The sequence below is a fragment of the Trichoderma ghanense genome (assembly GCF_004382785.1).
Source record: "Trichoderma ghanense strain CCMA-1212 chromosome Unknown scaffold_9, whole genome shotgun sequence".
Taxonomy (NCBI): Eukaryota; Fungi; Ascomycota; class Sordariomycetes; order Hypocreales; family Hypocreaceae; genus Trichoderma; species Trichoderma ghanense.
Genome location: NW_027395672.1, coordinates 545130 through 562168, shown reverse-complemented (window position 1 = coordinate 562168; position 17039 = coordinate 545130). Strand labels below are relative to the sequence as shown.

Sequence of the window (17039 nt, the reverse complement as noted above, 5' to 3'; positions counted from 1 at the left end):
TGTATGAAAGTGCCTTGCCCGGAGACTCGAGATGATAGGAGGAAAGACACGCCGCGCAGATGCTTCGCTCTGAGGCCTCTACCAATTCCTATTTGAGCCTTTGGAGCATGAGATAACCGTCGACGACGCAAGAGGCCTCTAAATGGTCGTGACATGGTCGTTATCATCGACTGCACGCCTCTTGCCTGTCCCAGCGGCCTCTTGTTCTCCCCCTCGCCAGTCTCCGGCCAATGTTGCCAAAGCAAAGACATGTGCAGAACAGCACGCTGAGGATCCAGATGCCGGCCTCGACAGTCTCCGGGCTGGCGATCCCGCCCAGGAGGGTTGCCGGCTCGGATGGCGGTTCGGTGGGGGAGACGTTGTGCGACTGCGTGATGAATGCGGTTGACGGAGCTCGAATCACGTCGGGACTGACGCTCAGCAGAAACAGGGTCCCCGCGGCGCCGACGACCGTGGACACGACCAGCGCAGCCATGGTTCGGTCAATCAGCCACCAGAGAAAGACGTTGGCCAGCGCCATGGCGATCGAGACCTGAGTGCTCGACGTCCACGCGAGGCGACGCTGCGTTGGTCATCACATGTCAGCAAAACGGGTCGCACAAACTCCTGGAAGGGTGACAACGGGCTTTCGACTCACCACGGCAAAGGCGATGCCGGCAAACACGCCGACTGCCCTCATAACCAGAGTCCAGTCCGTCTCCAGCTTCTCCGCTTCCTCCGGCAGCGACTCGGCAGAGTCCGCCTCGGGCTCCTGGTCTTGTTGGCGGCCAAACAGGCCGTCCCACTCGCCGTCCACCCACGGCTGCAGCGCGCCCATAGCAACGCCCGCCAATGCAAACCCCCATATGGCCGTGTATGAGCCGTTGTATCGCGGCATCCCTGTGCCGGCGTCGGGCAGCTGAAGACGGCCCTGCTCCTGGTGCAGATGCGTGACGAGCACCCCGTACCCGGCCCCCAGCACAAGCAGCACCAGGGCCCGCGAGGCCAGCCACGCCGCCCTCGACGCGGGACTCGGGGGCTGCTGCCGCAGCCGGCTCGCATCAGTGCTGGCGTATGACTGCCGTCTCGATCGATCGCGCATGAGCTCGTACGTGCCACGGCTGAGGCTGTCTCGGCGCTTCACCGGAGACTCGGCGCCCGTCCCCCAGGGGCTGCGCAGCTCGTCGTCGTCGTCGTCGGCGGCGCCATTCAAGACACCTTCCTGATCCGAGCAGTCGTATATCCCCGCCAGCGTCGACGAATTGAGGTCCGCGATGGAGTTTGACTGGGTGAGGAGCGAGGGGGAGTCGGGAGGAGAGTCATTGGAAGGCCGTGAGCCGACGAAGCCAGCCTTGATCAGGTCGCGGCGGAAGCGGTCGAGGAGGATCTCGTCTGCGAGGCGCTGCTCCTCGCCATCGCTGTCGTCGTCCTTGGGGGGCGTGATGCTCTGAGGCGTGGAGCTCCTGAGGTCGAAGACGAAGGGCCGGCGGGGGATTGGTCGAAACAGGGGAGGGCCGTCGGCTGAGTCGCTCATGCTGGTCTTTGTTTGCGTATAGTTTCCGTCTATAATCTGATGTCCTTCTTCTTTTCTTCTTTTTCGTCTTCGTTTGACCAATTCAGAACAAGCGAGCGTGTCGTGCGAGTCTGGCCAGAGAAAGGACGAGAAAACGAGGGAAAAGACAGAAGAAAGTCGGCGAAAGAGAGTCCCGGTCAGAGCTTACTCGCAAGGTAGTCAAGGGTTGCAAGTGAGACGAAGCCAAATGATCGAGTGCAGCTCCACCGCTAAGGCTGGTAGCTGCAGCGATCCAATGCAGTTCGTGTTGGATAGTACGAGTACTAGCAGAAGCCAAATACTGTACAGTAGAGCGTCGGAAAGGCAGAGGCACAGGATCCGAATGGTCTGATTAAGCTTCAGGGCGGTGGATCCGCGGGCGAGCAAGAGGACGGCGATCGGATGATGTCGGTGTGATGCGTGGATGCGATGCGATGCGTGACGCTGCGAGATCTCCAAGATTCGAGGGGCCCGAGAGTCAGCGTTGCATTCTCATTGTCACAAGCCAGCCAGGAACAGGACGGGGGGGTGTTCAATAGAGGCAGATGTGGGAACTGGGGGCGCTTTTGTCAAGTTTTTTTCTATAACTTCTTTTTTTCTGCATCATGTGCTCTCGTCCCGCACCTTGCGAGGGCACAGATGCGGTGCCGGCATCCTTTGTTGCTTTTGCTCTTTTCTTTCCCTCTTCTTTCCTTTCTTCCCCCCTTCGGTCCCCTGGCTTGATGTTTGGCGACATACCTTGAGCTTGGCGCTGCTGTTGTCCGGACTGCTGCTGTTGGGCCGCGCTCCTTTTGCGCTGCCGCCTGCACAGGGGGGCGAAGGAGGGGCGGCTAGATGTCCCGCGCTGGTGCAGATGCTTACCTTATGCTCAGCTCCTTTTTGTCAAGCGGAGATGACCGTTTCGGCTGAATCCGACGATGCAAAGTGCAGTTATTCTGTTGTAGAAATTGCTGCACAAGCACAGAACGAGAGGAAAGGGGAGATGGAGAATGGGAAAAGGGAAAAGGGAAGCAAAGGCTGGGGAGGGTGCTTTCGCTCTTTAATGGGCATGGCAGGGCATGAATGACTGAAACCTCGTCTCGGCCCAATCCGGCCTGCAACGTTTTGCCCTGATATACATACGGTACCGTAAAGCATGTATACATTTCGTATTGGAACGCAGCGCATTCGTCCTAAAAGCTGTGGTCATGCACGCATGCATGCACTTTCGACGCAAGCCAGAAATCACCCGGGCCCCGATCGTTGATCCCAGCTCCGGCTTGGGGCACATGACGCCTGCGTGCTCGTACATACGTACAAGGCAGTGCGTGGGCAACGCATGAGGACCCCTTTTTTCGAGAGAGCTGCAGATGCCGCGGGGAACGGGGTGTCAAGTCCACGTCTGCCTGGGCAATGCTCAGTAGGCTTGGAGATGGCATGGGGATTGAGCAGAAGCCATCTCCAAGATGCCGACTGCTGCTGCGGCTGATGGATTACGCTTTCTGCAAGGCATCGCTCCGCATGCAAGCAGGTGATGGTCGACATCGATTCCTCTCACACGGACGAGACGAGCAATCCCGGCCAGCACCAAGGCGCTAGCACTCAACCGCTCTAGGGCGCATTCTGCTAGCCGCTTCCCCCGCATTTCAAGCTCCGCGCCGCTGCCGCCGCTCAATCACATGCTGCGGCTACAAGCTCCCAGCGCAACCTGCTCCTACAACGTCAAGCTCGCAAGCAAGACAATGCGGCAAGGTGCAAAACAGAGCGCAAACCCCAACAAAAACATGAGGAGAGGGTGCCTGCGGCCTCGCGTTCCGGCAGCAGGGCGACTAAGGCGCTGGTGCCGTGGTCCTTGCTTTGATTCCAGACTACCGTGACCGAGGCGTAGCCTGTTCTGAGCATGGACACCTCCATCAGCTGCGCGTTGATGCCGAGATCGCCAAGGGCAGCAGGTAGGGTGCACGTCACCCAGCCAGCAGCGTGGCTCTTGTTGGCCGTCTCCCATCGGCTGCAGCGGGCTGAAGAGCAAATCAACGTCGGCGAACACCTCCTTGCGTCTGAGCTCCCGAGCACGCGCAGCCTCTGCAGGGCCCCGGCACTTCCAGGCCTCGTTGAGGGCTATGCTGGGCTTGGCCTGGTCATTCAAGCTAGCCAAGTAAGCGACACTGTTGTGGAGAAGCCGGGAGCGTCGAAGTGGCACAGGTCTCAGGCTCTCGATAGCCGGGATAATCTCTGTCGAAAGACGGCTGTCGAAGAGGCCGCCGTAGTTCATGTGGAGCAAGTGATCGGGCCTTGTTGAGATACTTACTAGACCATCTCCTTGGGGGACTTGGTGATGGCGTCCGCCCTTTCGAGGACCGAGGGTCAATAAGCCACCTATAGAGAGCAGAAAAGGGAGCTGGGAACTTACATTGGAATCGCCCAGAAAGGCTGCGACGTCGAGAACTTGTACTTCTGTGTCCGCGAAACGATTCCAATGCGTCAATGCGGTGGAAAAGGCGAAGGCATTTTTATATCAGGATATGCATGCCGGCATTACCATACACGCCGAGTTGGTTTGGTACCCCCTTGTCGTGAGTTTGATGTCCTTGGTCCATCGTTCGGGTCGGAACAAAACGGTCGGTGCCTTTGCTCATGATTGTATGCAATTGAGGAGCCCCGACAGCCTAGAATTTTGCACAACTCCATGTGCGTGCTTTGTCTGTGTCGATGTGTGCCCAAAGCTCTGCGACGACGCCGGGCCTATGAGCGAGTCCTTCCCTCTGGTGCGGCGTCGTGGCAGATCGGTTCAATCCTCATCAACTGAGAGCATGCGGCAACAATGGTGATCGGCAGAGTTGCATCCTTTGTTTGGTTCTTATCATGCCGCGTGCGAAAGCTGCTCAAGCCCGTGAAGAAGTCGCCCGGCAAAGGGAGTAAAACAGGAGTGAAAGGAGTCGGAAGAGAAAGGATTTCTTGATGAGGTGAGTAGGTACAAAGCATGACGCACGTGCTCCGTACCTACCTACTTACCTAGGTACCTAAGTACCTACTTCGTATTATAGAAGCAACTTGAAGAAGCAAGCAGCAACCGAATAATGTAAGGTATGCACAACAAGGAAGCAACAACCTGATAATACAAAGAAAACAATGAGGAAACATCGACCAAGCAACGACCCATCTGAAACCAACATGAAACGCTCCACAAATGACGAAGCATATCCCTCATCTACAGGCAAGTACCTACTTATGGTTTCCCGCATCCTTTCATACGGTCCCGTGCTGCTGAACCGCATTCTGAGCCTCTTCCACACGCGCCTCTGCGTTTCAAGACTGTTCATCAGCCTCCTGCTTCTCCTCGTCTATAAATGCTCGGACTATCTTAACCTTACTCTTTTTCTCAGTCCCGGTTGCCGGTCGGTTGTCGCATGTTATATGCAGGTCATCATTGCTTTGGACATGCCATTGAAGTGCAGAGCAAGCCGGCATATATAGACTTACAAGCGCGTACGTATGATGAAGGGCCATGCTCGACATCAAACGGTTGACGGTTGATATCTCGCATCAGTCACTCCAGTTGAACGAACCCTTTCCTTCTTTCTTTTCTACAACAAGTTAAACCGAAAAGCCTGGCGAAGTCCAAACAACGAGCCGGATAAACCGAGACGAAACAAGAGTGCGTCGGGCAATCGTCAGCTACGAGCTACTGCTCCCCAACCTCTTGCATTCCCAATATCCGCACTGGAAGCTCAGGGTAAGTTAAAGCTCGCAGCGAGCTGTAGGGCAAGTCTGCGGACCAAGACCAGACGTTACCGGTACGTACGCAGCAAACGGAAAAGCAAGGCTGGCATGGTAGAGGGTATCAAGCTGAGGCACATGAGGTGAGGCACCGTCCAGATCATCTTTATACCATGTCGTGCCTGGCGATACTTGATCTCTGAAGAAATTGTTCTTGTTGCGGACGAGCTTCTTCTTCTCCCAAAAGTGGTTGAGGTAAGGCTGTTTGGGAGGCCTGAGGCGGCTTCCTCCTCCAAGGAACTGTTTCGGCTTACCCGGTCAGAGGTGCGGCAAAGGCGGGCAAGCCTATTCACTTGACTGCAGCTTACAGTCATAAGGGAAGGCCTCCCTCACGTGGGCTGCTGGCACAGGCGACGGTGCTTTGAACAGGATATTTAATATACGTCCCGTTGACATATCTCATGAGATGAACGCCCGCAGATGGTATCCGAGAAACGACCGCCTCGACGGTCAGTGACGATCTCAGCCCGTGTCTTCAACCCTGCTCCCTCTGAGATGATGGACAATCGTTAGCCTACGCCTTCAGCTTCCGCCGCTGCCACCTCTGCTGATGCAGCGCTTTAACCTCCAGATCCAGGCCGGCCACCGGTCCCGCAACCCGAACGTGCGGCGCAACCGCATTGATAGGCAGCGCCGCCACGGGCCCCTTCTCGACGCCCGCCTCCTCCTTCCAGCTCTCGTACTGCGCCGTCGAAGAGACGTAGACGATGCGGCCCAGGCCGACGAACGCGTGGGCGGCAGCGCACATGGCGCAGTGCTCGCCCGACGTGTAGACGACGGCCGAGGCGCGCTCCTCGGGCGTCAGGTGGAGGTGCGCCCACCGCGCAATGGTCAGCTCGGGATGCAGCGTCGCGTCGGCCCGAAAGTCGCCGGCCTCGCCCGTGACGGTGCGGTTGCGGTCCTGGTGGATGATGGTGCCGTGGGCGTTGACCAGGACGGCGCCGAAGGGGGAGTCGCCGGCTTCGAGGGCCTCGCGGGCGAGGCTGACGCAGAGCCTGAGGGCTTCCTGATGGTTCGCCATGGGGAGGATCTCTAGTGTGTATGGGGTTTGATGAGATAATGGAGACTGAAAGTGTGTTGAAGAGGAGGGAAATCGGTTCATGGGATTTGTTGAGGCGCAGCTCCGGGTTTAGTCTATTGGTGTCAGTGGCTGATTTGTCTGCATCATCATTCGAGCCATGTCAGACGAAGGACTACGGTGGTCTGGTTATGCCGTCCGTGGAAGCTCCATGAGGTTGTCCTTGGAGGGCGTGCATCTTGAAGCTTGATAAAGTTGTACTTGGAGGGCGTGCATCTCAATCACCGCCGTCATGCCTCCTTATCAATGTCCGTTACTGGCGGTTGTCGTCGGGGTCGGCGGAGCTGCCCGTGTAAGTAAAGCATGTCCCTATCGCGGCGATTGGCGTAGGGTGACTACTTGCATGCACATACACCCTGTATCCGGGCTGCATACCTGCATATGCATCTACAGAACACGCACCTCCAACCGGCAACCCACGACGAAGGCGCCGGCTGACTACAGACTCGAACAACGCCGAACCAACTTACGTCAGGCTTCGACGGCGAGCGCCATGGCCATTGGCCGTCATCGGACGCCTCTCCACCCCTTGCGTTGGTCGTGGGTGAAGCCTCAAAGATATATAAATGGCCCTGTCCGAGGGCTGTCGAGCGGGAGCCATGCATGACGGCTTGCTTGACAAGAGCTGTTGCTTCCCCTCTCTCGTCATATTTGTATGAGACATTGCTGAAGATTCGCCATGGCGCCGCCTACTGCTACCGAAACCACCGTTGAAGAGCCCATCATCAAGATGAAGGCCTCTACTACTGCTGCTGCTGCTGCTGCTCCTGAAGTTGAGGCCGAGGAAGAGATGGAAAGCCAGCTTGCCAGCCTCAGTCGTGGGCCCAATCCTCTGCGAGGTGCAGTGTGCCGTCTCATGTTCAATCCATGTCTTTTCAAACCACTCATCCCATACTCCATCCATCAAATTCGTCCATGTCTCATCAATTCATCCCGTCTCATATTCCATCCATCATATCAATCTCTTCTCATGCCCAGTCCATCTCACTCAACTCATGCCCTCATCCAAGCCTCCGCTAACAACCCCCCTGCACCAGGCATCCCAACCTTCCCCTCCTTCCACGAGCACCGCAAGCACATCGTGCTGCACATGGCCGCCGTCTTCCGCAGCTGGGCCCGCAACGGCTACACCGAGGGCATCTCGGGCCACATCTCGGTCCGCGACCCCGAGTTCCCGGACCTCATCTGGATGAACCCCATCGGCAAGCACTTTGCCCTCATGAACGCCAGCGACATGATTTGCCTGAGGATCAGCGACGGCGAGATTGTCGGCGGGAACCGGGTATGGATTTCGTGATACTGCCTCTCGTCAGAGGGTGTGAAGCAGGAAAAAGAACTGACTGAGAGTAACTCGGCCCAGACTCGCCCTGTGAATAACCCAGGCTATTACATCCACTCCGAAGTCCACAAGGCGCGCCACAACATCCACGCAATCTGCCACGCGCACACCATCGCCGGCCGCGCCTGGTGCGCCTTCGGCAAGCCCCTCGACATGATCACCCAGGACATCTGCGACCTGTACGGCGTCCTCGCCGTGGACACCGAGTACGCGGGCATCGTGACGGCCGAGCAGGAAGGGCGGCAGATTGCCAAGGCGCTGGGGCCAAAGGGCAAGGCGGCGCTGCTCATCAACCACGGCATCATCACGGTCGGGCAGACGGTGGACGAGGCCGCCTTCTTGCTGGGGCTCGTGGAGCGGAGCTGCGAGATCCAGTTGAAGGTGGAGGCTGCGTGTGCGGGGAATCCGGGGCTCAAGAAGAGTCTTATTCCGCATGAGCTTGCGGTGAATAATTTCAGGATGGCGGGGGAGAAGCACTGGTTGTATGAGGAGGCGCAGCCGGATATTCAGCTGGAGATTGAGTTGGCGGGCGAGGTCATTTCCCGGGGGCTGGATGAGGTGAAGATTGACGCTCCGTGAGGCATTGCGTTGAGTCGGGGACTGACGCGAGAGACGGAATGAATATATGCAGCGATCTGTTATGGATAGGATGATTCAGAATGGTCACTTTGTTTGAACCCCTTTCCGGTCCACCATGTCCGGTATCCATCTCTTCAGCTCACGATTATAAAGCGCCGTTCTCAACGTAGCAAATTGCAATGATAGCGGCAACGAACATGTCTGTAGATTCTATCTTGTATATGGACTTGATCCAACAAACGCCAAATCGGCACACATACGCAACCCCAACCTTTCCGCAGCACCACCATTCTTCGTCCCCCTTATTTAATCTCCGTCCACGCGGCCCGAGCCATCCTCGCCAGCCTCCGCAGATCCCGCACCGCATGCCCGCACGCCAGCGATAGCTCCCTCCTCACCTGCGGCACAAACGGCACCACGTACCGCGACTCAAACAGCCGCGGCAGCGCGCCGACGACCTCGAGCGCCAGCCGCCCGCACTCGGCGCCGACGTCCGGGCTCGTCCTCGCGGGCACGTAGCCCGCCGGGAGCCAGTCGGGCCGCGACAGCTGCGAGGCGGCCTTTGCCGAGAAGCAGGGCAGCGAGACGCCGATGAGGCTCTTGACGTACTCCTGCGCCGTGCCGGGCGCTTCCGCGAGGACCCGCTTGAGGATCTCGAGGGCGGGAAGGGTGTCTGGTCCCGGGCCGAGGTTCTGCGATAGGGAGATTGCGGCGCGGAGGATCTCGGCCGAGTCGTCTTCCCAGATGGCGAAGGGCATGTGCTTGACCATTGCGAGGACGGCGACGCGGTAGTTTGTCTTGATGAGCTGGCTGCCGGCTTGGGGGTCTTGGGTTGTTGCCGTGTCAAGCATGGGCTTGACGAGTTCAAAGTAGATCTTTTGCGTCCAGAGCGGCTTGACGATGGCGAAGCTCTCCTTTGTCAGGCACTTTTGGGGGGCCACGAGCATTTCGAGTCTTCGGGCCAGCAGGTGGCCGGTTTTTTCGTTCCTTGGGGCTTCCCGTAGCCGCTGGATGAGGCCTCGGGCTTGTGTGCCGCTTGGTCGACGTATCAGTCCGCTGACGATTGCGTAGACGGAGGATACCTGCTCCAGATAGCGGGCGACATCGTCACTGTCGGCGGCGTTCTGGGCGTTTTGCAGGGCGGTATCCAACCGGCTTTCCAGCCGAGACATCAGGTAGCTGATGCCCTCAATCTTGTACTTGTTTGCCAAAATGGTCAGGATAGACCTGGTGACGGGTCTGGTGAGGGAGCTTTGGTTGAGAGAAGCACTCAACGTGCCGCTGACCAAGAGTTCTTGCGCAACTCCAGAGTCAAACTGGTCAATGAGTTAGTGCCTTTCTTCAAATGAGATGATGGATCTAGCTGAGGCAACTTACGAGCTTTGCAACCACAGACGGCCTCATTGCCTCCAGGAGCCCCAGAGAAAGAATGTTGACAGTCTTTTCCGTCAGCCAGCCCCATGATGATCCTTGCTCATCCGTATACTTCTCCAGTCTCGCCTTTCTTTGCTCTTCAGATGTGGAAGCCGGGATTGGTATGATCTCTTCCTGGAACAGATTCAAAAAGTAGTGATCGAGCTTCAGAGAAACCTGCTGAGCTTCGCCCATCTCACGAAGGACGAAACCGGCAAAGCCCGAAATCAGATGCAGATATTGATACTCAGAGGCCTTATCAGAGCCGTCAAAGTCGCCGCTAAGCTGAAGCGCCGGTTTCTGGCTGCCGTGAATGGGGCCAACCGGGGCTGTTGCGCGGCGGAAAAGGCTTCTGACAACCACTAGGCCAATAAGCAAAAAGTCGTTGCGGAGCTCAGTAGCAGTTGCTTCCTTCGGCGGCGGTGCACTGCTGTAACTTGGTGCAGAGCCGTCATCTTCCTCGCCGGCGAGGGATCGCAGCTCCGGAAACTTGTAAGTAGCTCGATACAGCCACATGGTGCCGTCAAACACCTGGTCTGTCTCCGGGTTATGCTTCAAGCAAGCATCGTTGAAGTAGCGTGAAGCTGCTTGAATACCCACGACCAAAGCACACCAAATCTTTGGGCTGGCTTTGGCGTCTATCGCCGCCGCCAATTCGGTAGTTAGGACGTGGATCAAAGCCAAGAAGTTATGTCTCCCGCTGACGAGAGACTTCGGCAACTCGGAGCATCCGACATAGGCAAGCAAAGAAGCAATCTTTTGGATTTTCTCGGCAGCCTCGTCGCTCTGGTCGTCACGACTGCCCTGGACGACTGACACGAACTGATCGAGCAGAGGCCTGAAGCCTGATGGATAGGCTTGAATTGCCCTGTGTAGAGCCTTTGCCGTCTCGTTCAGAAGATCATCCAGATTCGAGCTTGAATGGTTATCGAAAGCGCTTAGCGGGATGGCGAAAAGTGCCTGACAAATCTCAGAGCATGTCGCTTCAGGGAGGAGTAGGCCACCGTCATTCTCTGGCCCAAGCGGTACGGCTCCCTGAGAGATCAACGCACCAACACCTTGAACGGCAACCGCTGCGATTTTGATGTCGTCCTCATTGGCATTGACATTGCTTCCAAGCACCACGGGGCCTTTATACACGTCGTTGTAGAGATTCTTAAAGACACCATCAACAGCGACGAAATCGCTCTTCTGTTCCTCCGTCATCTGAGTCTGCGACAGGAGAAGCCTCGTCTCCAGGATGACATTGAGAATTTTGAGAAGGTCCTGGCTATGAGTGACAGACTTTCGGTGTCGTAGGTTGTCCTTGAGATGCGTGACTGTCGGCGCCACCATGAGAACGAATGCGCTTGGGTTTGCGCTGAGAACACTGACGATGAGGCGGCCGGCCTGGGTGGTGTACATGGGATTCGCCAAGTCGTTGACACAGTCGCGCGTGACATCCAGCGTGTAGTTGCGAAGGTCGTCGTCCTTGAGCCTTGTGGCGAGCGTTTTCAAGACTTCGAGAGTGGCCCAGATGGCATCCTCGATCTCTCCATTTCGGACTTCGTACTTGAGGCTGCCCCAGATTCGACTCACGTAGGGAATAATGGACTGCTCTGGATGCGTGTATTCCTCGAGGCATTCTTTGATGCTCTTCAAGACATCGACCTGAAACGTGTGAGATTTCATCCCATCATTGAGAATGGAGTCAGCCTTACCTTGACGTTTACTGTGACGCCGTCACCTTGGTCGAGCTTGCCGACCAAAAAGGGCAGGGCGAGAGGTGCAAGACGATACGTCGAAGAGAAACACTTGCGCAGCTGAGACTTGAGGTCCTCGGGGGTGATGCCGCTTTGCGTCAAACGTGGCAGTGTGATGGGATAGTATGCCTTGAAAGCATCAAAGACGGCCTCAAGAACCTCTTGTGAAGGTTCGTACTGCTGGAGGAAGATCCTCAGAATGTCGAACCACACAATCAAGCAGTCTGGGTCTCTCTCGTTCCGGCAGAGCTCCAGCAGGCTCATCATGAATCCAGAGGAGGGGCCGTCCCGTTGCTGCAGATTGCTAGCCACTTCAGGGGTGACCATGAGCGACCTCAGCAGCTCGTATACCGCAAGGCGAGTCTTGGCAGTCTGTCGCTGGAAGTCCTCCTTCATGCCGCACACTTTACTGATGATGTCGTAGCCGCTCTGTGACTGAAATGCCTTCATCTCGATGATTCGGGACAAGGCCGATGCCGAGGCCAAGATGCCCGCCTTGTGGTCAATGTCGAGCATGGCACCGAAGAAGGCAATCAAGAGTTTGACTGAGTGGAAGGACTGTGAGCTTTGTCTTTCAATAGAAGCATCAGATGCTTAAACTCACCTTGACTCGGCTTAAGGAGGTCGGGTTTCACAAAGTCCAGCGTCCGAGACAGGAACTCCAGGGCTGAATCGCATCTGTTAGTACAGCAGAACGAGGGTAGAAAAGATGAGACAAGTATCAGATGAATCCTCACCCTTTGCCCTCGAGGTCCAATCCGGAGTCTCTTGTGAATCTTCCATCTCATTGTTCCCCGGCATCCATGGCTGGACAGCCTCTACCCATCGGGCAACAGGGTTGGAATTGGCGGGAGCTGCCTCCAGCTCTATGTCTAGACGTCAGAAACATTCCACCTCCAATGAGAAAGCAATGCTGTTGATCATCTGGTAGAGCATACCTTTGGCCGCTCTCTGAGCCAATGCCGTAAGCTTGGCTTCGTCTTCCTCGAGGACAAAGTCGAGGGCCAGCTGCCGAAAGTCGGCCATGACTCGATGCTCCTCTTGACAGGTATTGAGGCGTTTGGTGATTCCCAAGTTTTACCAAGGCCCAAACAGTCGATGACTGAGCCCCAGACAACCCCCTTATGAGTGCTTGTACACCGAACGTCCTCCAATAGCGGAAACCGACTGATCGCGCAAGTCTCGGTGAGTCTGAGCGTCGAATCTCCAATATCGCGGGGTAACTTTTGCACAACCGGCCGCTTGACTTCCGATCAGGCGAAGCACCTCTGATTCTCCGATGAATGACGATTGAGACTTGCAGAAAAAAAAAACTTCGTCTCGAAAGATTTTGTCCAAACGATGCCAGGCACAGAGGAAGAGAAGCGACGGATTTGTCACCAGAAACGAGCGTGATGAGTTGACGCCGAGATTCCAATTCCGCTGGACGAACATCGGCCTTGGTGGGGTGCTTTTTTTCTCTGGAGCTTCCGGTTCCACTTTTCTGGCGATGACGGAAGAATCCCGCACTCGTTTGCTTCGAAGCAGGCCAATTCATCACGACGATTTCATTTTCCAGCTTCATCCTCCTCCCAGTTCAATCTCCACACGCTTCAAACCATGATCCGATTACCGGCGCTGCGGCATCTCGCGACCAAGTCGGTGCGCCTCACCGCCCGATCGGCCCAGCAGCGCCGCTGGGCGCAAGTCGTCGACGTCCGCTTCCACACCACCCAACAGCCCTCGCAAGCCATCCTCGAAAAGTACCGCGAGAAGCTCGCCCGCAAGGCGTCGCAGGAGGGCCACGGCAGCATCGAGGACCTCAAGGCGGCGTACGCGGACAAGATCCAGGCGCAGCGCAAGAACGACGCCGTCGACGTCCCCTCAATAGAGGCGCTGTCGCAGTCGGGCGCCATACCGCAGACCGAGGGCACGCCCGTGTCGCAGCCGAACCGAGGGCCGCTGCCCGAGAAGCCCGCTCCGAAGCAGAAGAAGAAGGCGTCTTCCGGGGAAAAGGCGGCGATCAAGCCCCTGGGAGATATCCTCGATCTCGAAAAGGCGGCGGAGCTGCCTGAAAAGGAACTCACGGCCATCTGGCGCCTTCGCCACGCCTCGTCGCCGCAGACGCTGTGCGCAGTCATTCCTGCGGCGACATACAAGGCGATGGAGGATCTCGCGCGGAGCAGTCCCTTCTTCGTCCTCCCGGTGCCGCATGAGAGCCAAGGCGCGGAAATGCATTTCCTGCAGTGGACCTGGGATGCGGCGTCCAAGACCAGCACGGTGCTCTTCACACAGCTCGTCGAGTACAAGACGAGGGGGGAGTTTGCGCAGCCGCACACCACGGTGACGCATCACTTGGATTTGGTCGAGGACAAGGGCCTGGTGTTGATGCAGGGACAGGTCATGGAGGGGCGCGGCGTGCAGCCGGAGCATGCAAAGTGGCTGGTCATGTGTCTGCAGCGGTTCTACGGCGGGTGGGAGCAGAAGGGGGATGAGCTGGATGGGCAGAGGAAGGAGAGGGCGGAGGAGAGGAAGAAGCTGCTGCAGTGGTTTACGAATGGCGACTCGCGGTTCAGCGTCGAGAAGCTGCTGGAGGAGGCGGAAAGATTGGGATGAAAGACGTTGGATTCGAACACGATTGGAAAATAGACAGACGGTGCCCTGATGATGAGCACCGACATATGAAGCGGCAGACTCGTTCATGTGTACATGTATTTGTTATATAGGCATTAGACGAGGCTTCGACCAAGGTCATCCAGGACCCTGGTCGATTTGTACAATTATACAACAGGGCGAACCAAGACGCCCGATTCCACAACCACATCAACTCTCACTCTCTCCTACCTAGGTACTCACAACTTGGCCTTGGGCGCCGCCTCGGCCTCTTCCTCCTCTTCCTCCTCCTTCTTGATCTGATCTCTCAGCACCCTGCGCAGAATCTTGCCCGCCTGCGACTTGGGAATCTCCTTGATGAAGCGCACTCCGCCACGCAGCTTCTTGGGAGGCGCGACCTTTGCGTTGAGCCACTCGGCAATCTCGCGCGCCTTGGCCTCGGTCGCGGGGACGCCGGGCTTGAGGACGACGTAGGCGCGCGGGATCTCGGTGTGCTGCTCCTTGTCCCAGATGCCGATGACGCAGACGTCGGCGATGTCCTCGCGGCCGATGAGCTTGGCTTCGAGTTCGGCGGGGGGGACTTGGAAGCCCTCTGCGAAGTACATGTGGTCAGTTTGCGGTGCTCACGCCAAAACAGGTGGTTTCGAATGTCTGATCTGCTCGTTGATGTGCAGATCAGGGGTGGATGAAGGGGCTCGACTCACTGTACTTGATGAGCTCCTTCTTGCGATCGGTAATGTAAAAGTTGCCCTTGGGGCAGCAGTAAAAGATGTCGCCCGTCTTATACCAGCCGTCCTCGGTGAAGGTGTCCTTGTCCAGCTCGGGCCGCTTCCAGTAGCCAGAGAAGACATTTGGCCCCTTGAGGAGAAGCTCTCCAGACTGCACACCCGCAACCCGTCAGCATACAGACCTTCAAGACAACACGAGAGTTCTCCCTCTCAGTAAATATTCTTACCTGGTTATACCCCAGCTCCGTCCCATCCTCATCCACAATCTTGGCCTCCATACTAGGATACAGCCGTCCCACCGACCCCTGAAACTTCCGCCACTCCTCCGGAAGCTGCAGCATGACGGCAGGCGACGTCTCGGACAGCCCGTAGCCCTGCTTGACGCCGACCTTGAGGCGCTCCCACACCGAGACGGCGAGCTCCCTGCTCAGCGGCGCGGCGGCCGAGTTGATCCACCGCAGGGAGGTCAGGTCGTACTTTGCGACGACCGGGTGCTTGCCCAGGGCGAGGACGATGGGCGGCGGGACGTACATGAAGGTGATGTTGTGGTCCTGGATCAGGCGGCAGGCCTTTTCGAGGTCGAACTTGGGCAGGACGATGCATGGGGCGCCGGTGAAGACGGATGTGGCCAGGACGACGACGAGGCCCTACATGATGCATGTTTAGCAGGGTACATGTACTGGAGACTCGCCTTTTCGAAGGGGGGGGGGGGGGGGGGCACACGTACGTAAATGTGGAAGAATGGGAGCACGCCTAGTTGGGCGTCGGTGTCCCATGAGATGCTTCTGATGTCGCCCTGTTCGCCCTGGCGAGCCTGGGCGACGATGTTGTAGTGGGTGAGCATCACGCCCTTGGGCATGCCCGTTGTTCCCTAGCCGGCAAGTTGGTCAGTCGCCTTTGAACAGCAACACTCCACTCGTCTCGTAAAGAGGAGCACAAACTCACCGAGCTATACACAAGATACGCCAGGTCCTTCTTGGGATCAATCACAGGCTTCTGCGGCACGACGCCCGCCCCCTTGGCCGTAATCTCCGTCCAATGCCTATGCACACCCGTCTCATCCCGTCCATCTCCCAACAAAAAGATCTTCTCCGCCGGCACGCCCGCCAGCGCAGCCGCCTTCCTCGCCGTCTCCAGCAGCGCCTTTTGCGTGAGGAGGGCCTTTGCGCCAGAGTCGGTGAGCTGCTGGGCCAGCTCCTCGGCCGAGTAGGTCGGGTTCGCGGGGCAGGAGATGCCGCCGGCCCACTGGATGCCAAAGTTGACGACGGGGACGTCGACGTTGTTGGGCGTGAAGAGGGCCATGACGTCGCCCTTTTGCCATTTGAGGGTGTGGACGAGGCCTTGGCCGAGGGTGAGGGCGAGGTGTTTGATTTGGGTGAGGGAGTGGGATCTGCCTGTGTCGCAGTCGATGAAGATGGCTGGCCGGGGGGGAGTCGTGTTAACGTTATGAATGGTACTTTTTGGAGATGAATGGGAGGGGGGATATGGAGCTGTAGATGGGAATGAGTGTGAGACGATGTATACTGACGTTTGTCGGCGGGATAGTTCCTGGGCTGCTCCAGGTAGTAGGACCAGACGTCGACGAGGGGGACGTCGACTGGCGCCTGAAGCGATTTGATGGGCATGGTTGTGCTGGTGGTTGTAATTTGGCTGATACACGCTTTCTGTAAGTCGACAATGGTAACAAACTCTCGCCAAATCTTCTCTATGCAAGCAAGACTCGCCCGAGGAGAAGTCAACACCGAAGGAGCAAGAGTCTAGAAGAATTGGTTCAGTAGAGATTCAGGTTGTTGGACACGGTCTACCATCTGAAGATAAATCTACTCCTAGAACGGAAACAAGGGGATCTTCGGTCTCCCGAAAAAATGGGCCATGCCGAGGGCATCACATATATAAAGTGGAATAGCAAAACGACCAGGGGGGGTGTGAGCCAGGAACGCTGACCATGCTTTGACGAACATGAATGCCGGCATGCCATAGGACAACCATAGAGCAAGGCAAGAATACCGAGTAGTATTTCACCCGTATGTAATGCATCACCCATGCCATGCAACGCGCCGTCATTCTTAGCAGAACGCCTCCCCCATGTTCTCCACGCCTTCAACCTAGGCAAAAGATCGTGGTCGTGCTAGCACCTACGTAGCTTAGCACAGGATTCCCCTTTTCTTTTGGTGGCCGTTGGTTTGGGGGTGGTGAGGTAGGCTACGGGCTATCGCTCTCATACTTGACATACAGTACCCGTCTTGACCTGCTTCTCATAGGGGGGGGGGGGGGGGGGGGG

General features: G+C 57.1%; 8 protein-coding genes across 8 annotated transcripts; 2 read left to right on the top strand and 6 right to left on the bottom strand.

Moving 5' to 3' along the window:
• Nucleotides 1-163: 163 nt before the first annotated feature.
• CCMA1212_007275 (uncharacterized protein) lies at nt 164-1513 on the bottom strand (the record flags this gene model as incomplete). Its single annotated transcript, XM_073704446.1, has 2 exons — nt 164-562; nt 638-1513. The coding sequence occupies 2 exons, from the start codon at nt 1511-1513 to the stop codon at nt 164-166; spliced, it is 1275 nt and encodes a 424-aa protein (XP_073556779.1).
• Nucleotides 1514-3224: 1711 nt separating this feature from the next.
• CCMA1212_007274 (uncharacterized protein) lies at nt 3225-3782 on the bottom strand (the record flags this gene model as incomplete). The annotated part of the gene is made up of 1 exon (XM_073704445.1): nt 3225-3782. The coding sequence occupies one exon, from the start codon at nt 3780-3782 to the stop codon at nt 3225-3227; it is 558 nt and encodes a 185-aa protein (XP_073556804.1).
• Nucleotides 3783-5248: 1466 nt separating this feature from the next.
• CCMA1212_007273 (uncharacterized protein) lies at nt 5249-5601 on the bottom strand (the record flags this gene model as incomplete). Its single annotated transcript, XM_073704444.1, has 2 exons — nt 5249-5488; nt 5596-5601. 2 exons carry the CDS (start codon nt 5599-5601, stop codon nt 5249-5251), a joined length of 246 nt encoding a protein of 81 aa, XP_073556777.1.
• A 200-nt stretch (nt 5602-5801) lies between these two features.
• On the bottom strand, nt 5802-6308 carry CCMA1212_007272 (uncharacterized protein; the record flags this gene model as incomplete). Its single annotated transcript, XM_073704443.1, has 1 exon — nt 5802-6308. One exon carries the CDS (start codon nt 6306-6308, stop codon nt 5802-5804), a length of 507 nt encoding a protein of 168 aa, XP_073556776.1.
• A 736-nt stretch (nt 6309-7044) lies between these two features.
• Nucleotides 7045-8283, top strand: CCMA1212_007271 (uncharacterized protein; the record flags this gene model as incomplete). Its single annotated transcript, XM_073704442.1, has 3 exons — nt 7045-7204; nt 7403-7647; nt 7726-8283. 3 exons carry the CDS (start codon nt 7045-7047, stop codon nt 8281-8283), a joined length of 963 nt encoding a protein of 320 aa, XP_073556802.1.
• A 302-nt stretch (nt 8284-8585) lies between these two features.
• Nucleotides 8586-12464, bottom strand: CCMA1212_007270 (MMS19 nucleotide excision repair-like protein; the record flags this gene model as incomplete). Its single annotated transcript, XM_073704441.1, has 6 exons — nt 8586-9599; nt 9661-11346; nt 11397-11983; nt 12043-12105; nt 12155-12310; nt 12377-12464. The coding sequence occupies 6 exons, from the start codon at nt 12462-12464 to the stop codon at nt 8586-8588; spliced, it is 3594 nt and encodes a 1197-aa protein (XP_073556778.1).
• Nucleotides 12465-13037: 573 nt separating this feature from the next.
• On the top strand, nt 13038-14033 carry CCMA1212_007269 (Protein ATP11; the record flags this gene model as incomplete). Its single annotated transcript, XM_073704440.1, has 1 exon — nt 13038-14033. One exon carries the CDS (start codon nt 13038-13040, stop codon nt 14031-14033), a length of 996 nt encoding a protein of 331 aa, XP_073557201.1.
• Nucleotides 14034-14269: 236 nt separating this feature from the next.
• On the bottom strand, nt 14270-16383 carry CCMA1212_007268 (putative 4-coumarate-CoA ligase 1; the record flags this gene model as incomplete). Its single annotated transcript, XM_073704439.1, has 6 exons — nt 14270-14622; nt 14735-14909; nt 14986-15405; nt 15486-15629; nt 15704-16176; nt 16287-16383. 6 exons carry the CDS (start codon nt 16381-16383, stop codon nt 14270-14272), a joined length of 1662 nt encoding a protein of 553 aa, XP_073557202.1.
• Nucleotides 16384-17039: the final 656 nt, after the last annotated feature.